The 12,387-nt window shown below is 42.2% G+C and overlaps 1 protein-coding gene across 9 annotated transcripts in view; it reads left to right on the top strand.

Annotated features, from left to right (window-relative positions):
• The window catches only part of tns1b (tensin 1b), a 136,354-nt gene extending 125,619 nt beyond the window's left edge, over positions 1 to 10,735 (top strand). For 8 of the 9 annotated variants that reach the window (XM_035534725.1, XM_035534697.1, XM_035534717.1 and 5 more), the window contains 11 exons: positions 1 to 160; positions 785 to 871; positions 1,463 to 1,591; positions 2,315 to 2,407; positions 3,478 to 3,555; positions 4,321 to 4,392; positions 4,975 to 5,001; positions 5,598 to 5,766; positions 5,941 to 6,009; positions 6,161 to 6,190; positions 7,635 to 10,735. The exon at positions 1 to 160 is cut by the window's left edge and continues 877 nt beyond it. In XM_035534725.1, coding sequence (XP_035390618.1) covers positions 1 to 160; positions 785 to 871; positions 1,463 to 1,591; positions 2,315 to 2,407; positions 3,478 to 3,555; positions 4,321 to 4,392; positions 4,975 to 5,001; positions 5,598 to 5,766; positions 5,941 to 6,009; positions 6,161 to 6,190; positions 7,635 to 7,776 — 1,056 coding nt within the window. In that variant the 3' untranslated portion in view covers positions 7,777 to 10,735. The remainder of the gene's footprint in view (positions 161 to 784; positions 872 to 1,462; positions 1,592 to 2,314; positions 2,408 to 3,477; positions 3,556 to 4,320; positions 4,393 to 4,974; positions 5,002 to 5,597; positions 5,767 to 5,940; positions 6,010 to 6,160; positions 6,191 to 7,634) is intronic. The other variant, XM_035534706.1, reaches the window with a different exon arrangement.
• Positions 10,736 to 12,387: the final 1,652 nt, after the last annotated feature.

A 12,387-nucleotide genomic window follows, 5' to 3' on the forward strand; every position in this document is an offset into this window, starting at 1 on the left:
CCCGAGAAGAGACGCATGTCCAGCGGGGAGCGGCCCAACGGCAGCCTGTCGTATGGCACTCTCAATGGCAAGGTGTCCTCGCCCATGTCCGGTGGAGGGAACACTCCAAGTGTAAACTTCTTCCACACACTCCCTGATTTCTCCAAACTCAACATGTGTGGTAAGGCACTGTCACCAAACTACTATTTACTGATGTTCTTATAACCTTTACATGAAAACAGCTTTCATAGAGAATCACATTGCAGGCAAATCTAAAGAGAAACGGGTAATAAATGTATAAATATTTATGTGTGGTAAGCACCAGTGCAAGGTTAATTTTGTCAGTTGTATATCCAGATGAGTCAGCTATGTTTAGGCTCACCAAATAAGCCTACAGTTTAGTCATTATGATAGAATGTCTGATAATCATTCTGGGGTTAAATCTGGCTCTGTTTCCAGAGTGCTGGAAATGCTGTCTGGGAGTTATTGGGAGTTTGAGGCTAATATGAATGCAATAAAGTCAGTTATTTAATCGCATACAGACAATATGCTATTAACCTAATTGCTATTAACCTAAGTGTGATTATACAGCCATACCCCAAGCAAATTTGTGTGTGTGTCTGTATGTGTCTCTGTGTGTGTGTGTGTGTGTGTGTGTGTGTGTGTGTGTGTGTGTGTGTGTGTGTGTGCGCGATTTGTTTTTCCATGTTTATTTCCAGCTTGCTTTTGCACAATTAACGAGCATTATGGAGGTGCCAAACAGCTTCCTCAAGGTTTCAGTGTCACCTTATGTTTTTCTTTTTAGATGGAAACCCAGAGACAAGGCTCAATGTCAAGTTTGTCCAAGACACTTCCAAGTTCTGGTACAAACCAGACATCTCCAGAGAACAAGGTAAGGTCTTGTGCATGTGCATGTGTGTATTGGAGGTTGTTGACTTATTTAACTGTATTTAGATTGAGAAATATAACTCCTACATACAAACACAATGTCCAGACTGGTCATTTTTTATGTATTCATTATGATGTCAGTAGCTGTTGGCCTCCACATCTGGTTCCCCTGTGAGATGAGCTCCTATTGGATTAGATATTCAGTGCTGGAGATAGTACTAAGCCCAAGATCTTCCCCTATGTCGCATGCACTTTGTTAAGCACAGTAAACATCTCTATCTGCTATGTCTCTTAACTCGAATGCATGCCTTAACAAGCTCGCAGAAAATCGCATAGTTCTAGACTGTTTTCTCTCACTCTGTCATGTTTAAATGCATGAGCACTTCTCTACCTCTCATGCATAGTCAGGCTCCAGAACTAATCCGAGACTTATGGCTCTGCTATCTGGATGCTGTGTTAGATTAAAGTTGGAACTGAAATCTTCCTTGAGCAGTGCAGCCCACTCTTGACTCAACCAGTCCAGTTTATTAACAGATGCCCTTGTGACAGGTGGAATAATGAGATTTCTGTGCTTTATTCCCGCTCATCCTACCAGCCATCAACATCCTGAAGGAGAGGGCGCCCGGGGCCTTCATCATCAGGGACAGCCATTCCTTCCGTGGTGCCTATGGCTTGGCCATGAAGGTGGCCTCTCCTCCCCCGACTGTGCAGCAGACTAAGAAAGGTTGCGTGTCTTTATGCCATGAATGCCACACACAGACGCTCATGCTCTGTTAGTTCAGTCACGAAGAAGCCTGATAGTAATGGAGATCTCATGCTGAACTCATGAGGTCACTGCAAGTTTCTCCAGTAATACGATGTCCTCTGATTATGGCCAACAAAATTTCAGATGTTTCGTTGACCCCAAAGCCCAGCATGCAGCGTCTGTTCCCCTGTGCACTCAATCAGCGTCTCCCAGCCCCATGTACTTCACCGTAATGAAGCAAAGATGAAAACAATTCTTGAAGGCGTGGGGCTGAGGCCATCTTTCAGCACAGCTGCTCTGGGCTCTGTGTGAGCCTGAGGTTGAGGGAACCTTAGCACACACCCTTAAGGGTACTGCAGGAGGTGGGAGGCACACAAGCACATTTCTCCCATTAGCAGCAGGAGCAGCTGTTGAAGAGAGACAGTATTCTAATAAACTCTCTGTTTTCAATCCAAGACTACAAAGACAGATATTACTGCCCCAATGTGATCATATACTTTTTGTTACTCATTTAGGATTTATTTATTTATTTATATACCTTTTGAAACTTGTTGACCTAAGCACTACAGTGATTTTACATTAGTGCTTAAAATACTGTTTCCAGTGTAAACCTTCAGGAATGTTTCCATGATTGTATGTGCTGTGAGCTCACAAGTGTGCAACTTACGTTTCCCTATTGGTAATTAAATGAACTGTTTATAGGTGACATCACCAACGAGTTGGTGCGCCACTTCCTGATCGAGACGAGTCCGAAGGGCGTGAAGCTGAAGGGCTGTCCCAACGAGCCCTACTTCGGTGAGTCGCCACCCACATTCCATCCATTTGGCCCCATCTGGGCACTACAGTGTGTTTACATTAGTGCTTTAGAATACTAGATTCCATTCCATGCTCCTTAGGCCTGAGCCGTAGCGACTACAGTCTAATGTAGCCTACGGACTGCGCCACAGGAAAGGCTTGGCTGCTGAGGGAAGGGTGAGGACCCTTTTTGCCTTTCGTGCACTATGTCAAAATTCTCCCCTCTCAGGAGAGGGAGAACTAATAGATGATGCCCTACAACAGCGGAGGCCGGACAGCTTGTATAAGCTACGAGCCAGCCTCTTATGGGGCCTGGTGCATAAGTACATGTCTAATGTGACAGAGGGGGAGGAACCAGTTGGACGTGCGCTGCTCAAGGCAGGTGTGAGGGAGAGCTGGCAGAGGCTCCCCTCGGTGCTGTTAGATGGGAGCTTTCCTCTCTTCCTGTCCCCCAGCCTCACTCCAGACTGTAGGGTTGGGCCCTCGAAGTCTCCCACAGGGTAAAACGGGCTTGGCCTTCATTTGGACTGGGAGGCCTAGCCAAACTAGCTTCTTCTTTTACTCATACTGCTGATGGACTTTTATTTGCAAGTCAATGGGACATTTAGAAGCTGACAATTACATTTACACAGAAAATTCATTGGTCTTGACCTCTTCTCTGGCTCATCAATATCCCACCACAATCCTTTCCAACTTGTGACAAGTTTACATTGTTTGGGCTACTCAGTATATGGGAACAATGATGGATGTTTTGTCAAGAATTGGTGAAGTCTTTCCCAAAAGTAAGCCAAACCTTTAAGGAGAATGGTATGGAAGGGACAGTGACATTGTAGATTTTGTAGAACCATGTGCCAGTGTTATCATTGCAGCTTGTTACTGTGGAAGCCAGGCGAGCTTGTGCTATCAGCAGACTCTCTCTGCCTGAAGCCAGATTGACATGGTTCATATGGTGTATTTCACAGCAGGGCTTTCAGAATATGGCCGTTAGGATGTTTGTTATGCAACGCATGTCCTTCTCTGATTTCTGCTCTCGTAAATCTAATTCCAACCTTACCCCTCCCTTGGTCTAGGCTGCCTTTCTGCACTGGTGTACCAACACTCTATTACGCCACTGGCTCTGCCCTGCAAACTAGTCATACCCACAAAAGGTAAGGTGTGTGTGTTTGTGTGTTTGTGTGTATATATGTGTGTATGTGTGTGTGTGCATGTGTGTGTGTGTGCGTGTCTTCCTTTTTATGCACTAGACTGCCCTTTAACATGACCTCGCATTAGCTGCTCCATCTGTCATAGTATGCAGCTTATGCAGCTGTGTTGCCTCTTTGACAGTATGTATAGTTGCTGAGGTAAGAACTCTACTGCAGCTGGCTCTTTTCTTCAGACTTGTGTTAGGTGCCATGCAGGTGTCAGAAGAGCATGGGAGCAGAGGCTCCTTCCTGCTCTTCCCTGCCCTTTTGAACAGTGTGTAATGGGGTGTGAGACAGGCCTGTTGCTACCCAGCAGGGTGAGATTTCCCTTTCAGCAAAGTGACAGCTAATAGATGTCATCTGACAACAGGCAGTTCCACTCCTCTTTTTACAACATGTCATCTACAGTGCTGAAAGGCTTTCAGATTTTCAATAAAACAAAGTAACCCTCCTTCAAACATCAAAAACAATACTTCAAAAATGGTGCCATGACCCTCATCTTCCAATGATTGTTGTCCCCACACCCTGGGGGCTCCCACAGAAAACAGGAGGTCAAAACGAGGTGGGTGTAACAGGTCAGGCCTGTACATAGACCACCTGTTCACCTGTTTCTGCATGCGGGCTCAGTAACAGATTTCCTCATTAGTAGAGTAAATGTTGTGATCAGAAGATTGCTTAGAGTGGCTTGTCTTCCTACCAGTTGTGTTTAACATGAGCTCGATTTTGCAGACCCCCATGAAGAGATTCCAGAGGTTGCCACTCCAGTCAACCCTGCTGCAGATCTTCTCAAACAGGGTGCAGGTAAACACACACTGTCTGTTCATTTTCTTAATAACTAAACAGAGTTTTAGGGATGTGCTGATGATCTACATTCTATGCATTTTTGCACCAATAATATCCTAATAACAAGACCCTGGGAGAAATGTATTAAACACGTATTAATACATGTAATGAATATTACACTCAGTTGTTGCTGTAGGCAAGGCAATATAACACTGATCAGGATGACATTTAAATTGTTCAAAAGAAGGTTTAGGTGGTTGTGTAAATGGAGGGTGTGACATAGCCTAGACTGTAAATCATTTAGAAAATATCAACCATGAGCAGACTCATTTAGCCAAGAGCAAAGCTTTTTCTGTTCCAAAAAGTGAACCGGATTGTTATTGTGTAGCTGATTGACTGATTTCATAAGTGAGCTATTAAAAACAGAATGATAGCAGCACCATGCTGTCATACTGCATAAAATAGCATTCTCTGGAAATAGCTTTCTCCATGGAAGCAGTTTTTTTTTTTTAAGAACTGTTAGCTAATCCTGTTCTGATGTAACTTCTATAGCAATGCCATGCTCTTCTTGAATCTGCTGTCACTTTTGTGTGACCATAGGGCAGAAGAGTCCTGTTGAGGCCCATGGTAAACACTGCGTTACTTTGTTTTGTTTTCCTGTGCTTTTCTGTTTTGTCCAATAATCAACTTCATTTGGTGCATCCAAGATAGACAGCCTCCCCTGTGTCTCGTGACGTGCATGAGAAAGTGTAACAGAATGCCGGAGACTGCATCTATGTCTTTACCGTGGCTGTCCACTAAAAACCTCATATGGCTGCTGTTTAATTTATTGTAGCTGTCAGGTTTATTGGAGTTTTTCAAAAAGCCCTTTCTCTATGGGCTGACGCTAGACAGCATGTTTTGAGATGAGTGATGATAGATTGCATTGCATGGACATACAAATATTAAGACATGAGGGCAACAGTCTATTTCAAATATACTAATGACTTATTCTATTTTGTTTTTATAGATGTTCTAGTTGCATACACATTTACATAATAAGGTTGTTTTCAATAATAAGGTTGTTCACATGAATAAATGTTTTGATTCTACAATATCTGTATGCTAAAACTAGGAAACTGAAACTGAAAGTGAAAGTGAAAGGATCTTGCTGACTGATCTTTGTCCAAGGTGTGCATCCCCTCCTTATACAATCTAACCCTTAGTTGTATTTTACTTCACAGCATGCAACGTTTTATACATAAACTCTGTGGATATGGAGTCTCTTACCGGGCCTCAGGCGATTGCCAAGGCCATCTCAGAAACCATGGCAAATAGTCCTGCTCCCACTGCCACTATAGTTCACTTTAAGGTGTCATCACAGGGCATCACCTTAACGGACAACCAGAGAAAGTGAGTTATATAAAAATATCTGAAACATACAATGCAAAACATACCCAGCTAACAGACGTATTTACATTTGAAGTTAATATTGTTTAATTTTCTCAGACACATCTGTTTTTTGTTGTTGATAAATCAGATTTGTTTTACCTTTGGTGTAATCCGTAGCATCCTCTTAATTAACAGGCTTTTCTTCCGACGTCACTATCCCATCAACACAGTCACATTCTGTGATATTGACCCACAGGAGAGAAAGTACGTATCTTCTACAACCTAAATAAACACGCATTCACGTATGGACACACACACACACACACACACACACACACACACACACACACACACACACTAGCAACTAATGTGCTTTTACAGTGACCTAAGATCTCCTGTTTTAATGTGTTCTTAGGTGGAATAAGTCAGAGGGGGGCACTGCAAAGTAAGTATATTTGGCTTTGTAGCATAATAAGTGCACCAATCATTGTTTCTCTGTTCTGAGCTCCTCTATAACCCACTAAGCGGGATTTATGAGGGGGAAATGCTGTATAAAATAACTGAAGTCCACAGTCTGATCATCCAACAACAGAACTGGAGAACAGGACTTCCTTCACCTTAAATTCATTTTATAGCCTTTAATAATCTCCCTGTCAACTCTCGCCTTTCTCACTCTTTGTTACTCTTTGTCAGGTAGGGAGCTCCTTTCCCTCTGGGAGCGCTGAAGCATCACAGCTCCTTGTGACTATGCAGTAAAGACAGACAGATCTGAAACAGATTCCCTGATGTCCCTGCCAGATAGCTAAGGCAGAAGGAGCAGATTAATAAGCTAGGCAAGATAAAAGCAGACGCCGTCATAGCCCAAGACAGTTCTGCTGCAATGTGCTATTGTGTGCTTTAGAGGTCAAGGAGAGAGGGTCAGCTAGAATTGAGTGCTATGGTGCAGTACAAATTATAGTACAAGGTTAAACATATACAAACTGTGTAGTTGCATACTTAAGGTGGGAGAATCTTTAAACAAGGGATTTTATTAAAGGATCAGTCATTATCTTCTCTCCATACTGAATGTTTAGATTTATGCTAACTGTAGTTCCATGTATACCGAGTCACTGCTTGACTAAGTACACCTGCTCCATAACTGTTACTAATGTGCTAAGAAACATTTTACCATCAGTTGCGCACTATAACACCTAACTACTGGTCCCACTGGTACGCTGAGGTCAGCTCACTGACCATGTCCTCCTCTCCTCTGTGTATGTTATGCTGTGCATGTTGTGCCTTTTTCAGCCTCTTTCATGAGTGACCTAGCATTATATGCTTTTTATATCCATGTAAACCCTAAGTGCCTTTGTAAATAATGTTTCTGCAAACTGACACTGATGCATTCATTTTCACATACAAAAATATCCAAGAATCACTGGATCTTTTAAAACAAAAGGCCATTTATGAAAGAGGCCCTTGGACCCGTGGCACAGTTATGCACAGAGCAAGACAAACGGAGTATGTAGAAATGACTGGAAAAACATTTTGACTCTAGATGTACAGCCACAGAACAGGTGGGCCAACTAAATTGACAAAGTAGATGCAAAAGTGTATGAGAGAGGCTCCTTTTCCAGCCCTCTTCTAACAAATTAGGTTACTTTGGTTTGTCTCCTGGGTCACTACAGAGGAGATTTGAAATGGTGGTAGGCGCACCTGGGGTTTGTTCCTGACCCACTGAGTAAATTAGCCCTTAGGAAGATGCCACCATCTCCCAATCATTGAGTGAACACATCAACAAAATCCATGCAGTGTACATTTTTTGTTCTGATGTTTAAAACCAGGTGAAGGCTAGTATTTAGGAAGAGTAAATACTAGTATTAAGGCAGTTTTTTCTTCTTTTGTCTCAGGTTCTTTGGTTTCGTGGCCAGAAAGCAGGGAAGCACAACCGACAACGTCAGTCACCTCTTTGCTGAGATGGACCCTGACCAACCCGCTACTGCCATTGTCAACTTTGTCTCCAAAGTGATGATTGGCTCACAGAAGCGATGAGCTCCTCCCCTGGGCCCCTTTCCCCAATAGGACTGCTTTCCTGTCATTTCCTTTCTTACATATTCTAGTCTCTGCTTCTTTCATTTTAGCGTGTATGCTAATGTTCACCCAAGAGTGTTAGAATGTTGGCCCAGGTGTGTGTGAGTGTGTGTGTGTGTGTGTGTGAGTGTGTGTGTGTGTGTGAGTGTGTATTCAGATGGCCTAGGGAGTCAAGCTTGGATGGGGACAGAGGAAGTGCAGCCTAGAGGATGAGTGGCATGAGGAAGAGGGGAGAGGTGATATTCATCTCTGCGCAGGGTTAACTTTAGAGGGGACTGACGTTAGTGAATGTCTTGTTTAAAAAAAAAAACAACAAAACAAAAAGGAAGAGAAAAAGAAAATTGAGGGACAATGTTGAGACTGATATCAGGCTTTTAGGCTGATGTACCAAAGATGACACAGCTGTCAGGATAAACTTGTAATTATTTGAAGGTCTTTTTGTTTCTTTGTAAAATGAGACTGTTCATTCAGAGAATGTTAAAAATTTCTGTCTATACGTAAATATTGATACTGTGTTTTGTTTTCTCGGAAAATACCATATATATTCTCTTGCTAAAAATGCTTCAGAACACTTTGCATATTCTCACGTGCGTCCAGTCATTGCTGGGTCATGTGGAGCCTGCCGGATTAGAAAGGGCTTCACTGCGAGGATTTACTTACACGCAGCAGACCAAACCTTTTCACTAGCAAAAAAAAGAAAAAAAAAAAAGAAAAAAAGAAAAAAAAAAAGTGTGCCCGAATCCACCGTTTCCTCTTCTACTGTTTTTATCCTCATATTGTTTTCTTTGAGAAGTTAATGAGAACTTGTCCATTTAGTCCTTGAACCCCATTGGCCCTGTAGTGTGTGTGGTGGATTCCTGAAGGACCCTGGGAGGCTGGTTGGCTAGGCCTCAGCTTGCTCCTCGCCCAGGCCTCCCCATGCTGGGGTTCGAGCCCTTTGGCAAGCATCCCTGTATTCATCCCTTCATGTGCAGAGGCTCAGGAAAGGGAGTTCTTTTCAGCAGAGAACTCTCTCTCTCTCTTTCTCTTTCTCCCTGTGTCTCCCTTCGCTCCCCCTGGTCTAATGAGGCCAGTCGGCTCTGCTCTGTCCTCATCTACCTGCCCATGCCTTTCCTCGCTTAGGTGACCTTAGGTGACCTGATGTGAGGGCTGGGCATTTTTCTTCTGGTTTAGTGAGGAAAGACCAGCATGTGAGGTGGACCTGGTAAAGAGATTTTGGGTTTATTAGTGCATACTGTATCTGCAGACTTTATTCAACACACGCACACATACACACACACACACACACACACACACACACACACACACACACACACACACACACACACACACACACACACACATCACTACACTCATACCCCAAAGTAAGCTAAACATATTAAAAATACACAAGTGATTTTACTGAATATTTATTATTTTGCTACATTATGTTACTCATATACTTATGCATATATTGTATAGTCTACATAAAGATTATGAAAGCTTTGAAAAAAAGGAAAATAAAAAAGCTATTTTGGCTAAGAATTCAAAACAGAGGCTTTGGGAAGCATTTAGTTATATATGATGTAAAGTATATGTGTTTGAAAGCTTAACATTTTGTTTTGGATATCTTTTCACTGCCTTGACGTCTCATGACTGTTATTTTAGGCTGTAAGTTAAGAGCTGATATTGCTGTAGTGACGGGGAGAAGGACACGCATGGTACATAAAGGTTGTCTGGGAGATTCAGAGAATTGACATGCTCCACTAGGACATTTTACAGTGTCATTATTGAACATCAAAATGTCTTTTTGTCTCTGGCTTTCTCACTGTCCATCTTTGGGAAAAAAAAACCCCTGGATCCTGTGGAAAGGAATGTCAGTAATGCCACCGTGAGGCGTTGTCAGGTATTGCATATTCCCCATTTTCGTTGCATATCAGTCAATGAAACCCTCTTGATGATTATGGGGAATTACTGCAGTGTTCTAACTGTAATTTGAGGCAAAAAACCTTCCACCGTCTGACTAGGTCATATGAATGTGTTTCTCACATTGTGTCCATGATGTCATCTCTTCGTTCAAACTCCCCGTCGTATCCAGTACACAATGTCTGTTAGCAGAGAGGTGTTTAAGGTATTTCTTTGTTTCAAAGCAAAAAAACAACCCTTCCCTTTGTGGTATGTAAATACTTCATTGTTTTGTTTTTTTTGCCAAAGAAAAATTTCACTTTTATTTCACTTTTGTATGCCTTTGTTTGAGAATTGATCACTCCCTGGTTGATGAGCGTGCCGAAGGATGGCTCATTGTCCTTAGCAGAGAGGAAGTCCCGCCCAGCAGAGAGACAGAGACTGTTGCGGCACTGCACAGGGGCCATACAGAACTCTTCCCTATAAGCTTAACTAAACACTCCAGTAAGAATTTAAAGCACTTAACTTTTAGGAGTTGTGACACTAATGAACAAAACTAATATGTAAATCCATGTCTCTAAACATCCTTCTGCATTTACTAGAGTGTGAGTAGCGATGTGCACTTCCGAAATCATTCTAACTTTAGTGTCCTGCTTTCCCCCATTAGACATTTCACTTGGCGTGTAGATTTAGAACAGCTCACCTCTTATTTATTATGTAACTATCCAGCAAGAATATTATGTTACATAATTTTAATTGGTTATGCCTTTTTAAAAATATATGTATATTGTTAGTGAGAGAAAGAGTCCCTCCACTATAACAAACCTCTCATGAGTCTGTGTAAGTCAACATTGCTGTGTCATCCTCTCTGCCTACACTAGCTCTTGGCCTAGAATGTGTGAATGTGCTACTATTGCTGTACAGAACCATGTGTTATTTGCCTTATATTGTATGGCTTCATTATTTTTGAAAGGAAACCTACATATTAAAGAGCAATCCAAATCAGATACATTAAAGTACACTGTTCCTTGAAAAACCTTAGTTTCTTGTATTCTTTTATGGTTGTCCTTTTTTTTTTTTCTCAGTGAGAAAATATGAATACCTATTTTTCTCTCTTAGGGAAGAAAGAGAGAAAAAAGGAAATGCTAGTGTTTTATTAAAAATACTTATCATACATATTTCTTTGGTCTGAGTACCCCCCCCCCCCATGTTCTTGCTGATAGTCGTAACTACTAACATTAGTCATAGTCATAGCCAGATACACACTGTTAAACTTGCACTTTGAGGATGCCCAAATAAGATAACATATTGCTTATACTAACAGATAGCAAAGAACCATCTCAATATCTTCACTGTACTATTTAACACCAACCAGGTGAAAATTTGTTATATACTGTGTGTGCATGTGCATGTATACTGAGTCTCAGTAGGAGGGAGGTGTCAATGCCGCATACCCTGAAGAAGTCTCTGGTATAAGAATTACTGTTCGGATCATTCTTTATGCTTAACAAAACAACATAAAACAACTTAATTCACTGTATCTTATTACTTGAAAACACTACACAGGCTTATCTCCTTTATCTGATCTCCTTCTTTATCTTGGTATCTCTTCAGTGAACCAAATCCAATATGAGTTCACTGTAGGTAAGATGCTAAAAGCTGTAAAAACTGAGGAGTAATGTTGCTGTGGCCTGGGGGTTGTCAGTGATCACGTAAGTAAAAACAATGGGTTTGTAGAACTGCACTTGCAGTACATGGCCACTTGGTGTCGGTATTTATCCTTCAGACAACAAGATGACTTGAAACATGCCTGGGCATCAGGAAAGACGAAGCCTTGTTGAGGTTATCTGCCGTTTACAGCAAAAACCTTGTTTTATTGATGCTGGCTATGAGATAGATAAGGCCTCAGAGGAACGTCAGGCTCTCTGTTGATACAAGTTCCTCCTTTGCTGAGTGAATTGATGCATGACTCAAATAGCTGTCTGCCCCCAACACCCAAACAATGGAGATGGTCTACTCGCACAGTTTACACACACTATCACGCCAGGAAAACATCCCTGCTTAACGTTATGGGCGATGGAAAAATACAACACAATTGGTGATGCTGTGTGTGTGTGTGTGTGTGTGTGCATGCTCCATGTTCTACAGATTAACCTTTTGTTTCCTAGAAATATTACTGTGACTCTCGGAAATGGCAGTTTGCTCTCAGCGAGGGGTCCAAATGACAAGATGAGTAGCATTAGTCACTTCATTTTTGAGGCCAAGAAGGGGATCACTCTATAATCCAAGCAAGCTTTTTGCACCAGGGACGAATTGATGAGAATCAATATTTTGTCTGGTTGCTGAGTGGAGTAATCTTTCATGAGAACAGGTCCCTTGACCCAGAAAAGCCCATTGTCTTTGCACTACGTATCCAGCGGTGGCAGTTTGTGAAGTGGGAAAAACGTTCATGGAGAGCACTGTGGGGCTGAAACTCCAAAGATCACTGGAGCATCACGGTGGCTAAATGTATTTTCAAAAGGGTTCAGACTAATGGAAACAACCTGAGAATGTACAGTCCGAGAGGAATCGGCTAGTGCGGGATATGTCCCGTGATTGCTGAGGTCCTGTCGAGTTGTGTGAGATTGTGTCAGTGCCATGGTCACTGGAGGAAGCCTCAAATAGCCTGCAGACTTTTTCCACTCGGGC

The sequence above is a fragment of the Electrophorus electricus genome, chromosome 2 (genome assembly GCF_013358815.1).
Source record: "Electrophorus electricus isolate fEleEle1 chromosome 2, fEleEle1.pri, whole genome shotgun sequence".
Taxonomy (NCBI): Eukaryota; Metazoa; Chordata; class Actinopteri; order Gymnotiformes; family Gymnotidae; genus Electrophorus; species Electrophorus electricus.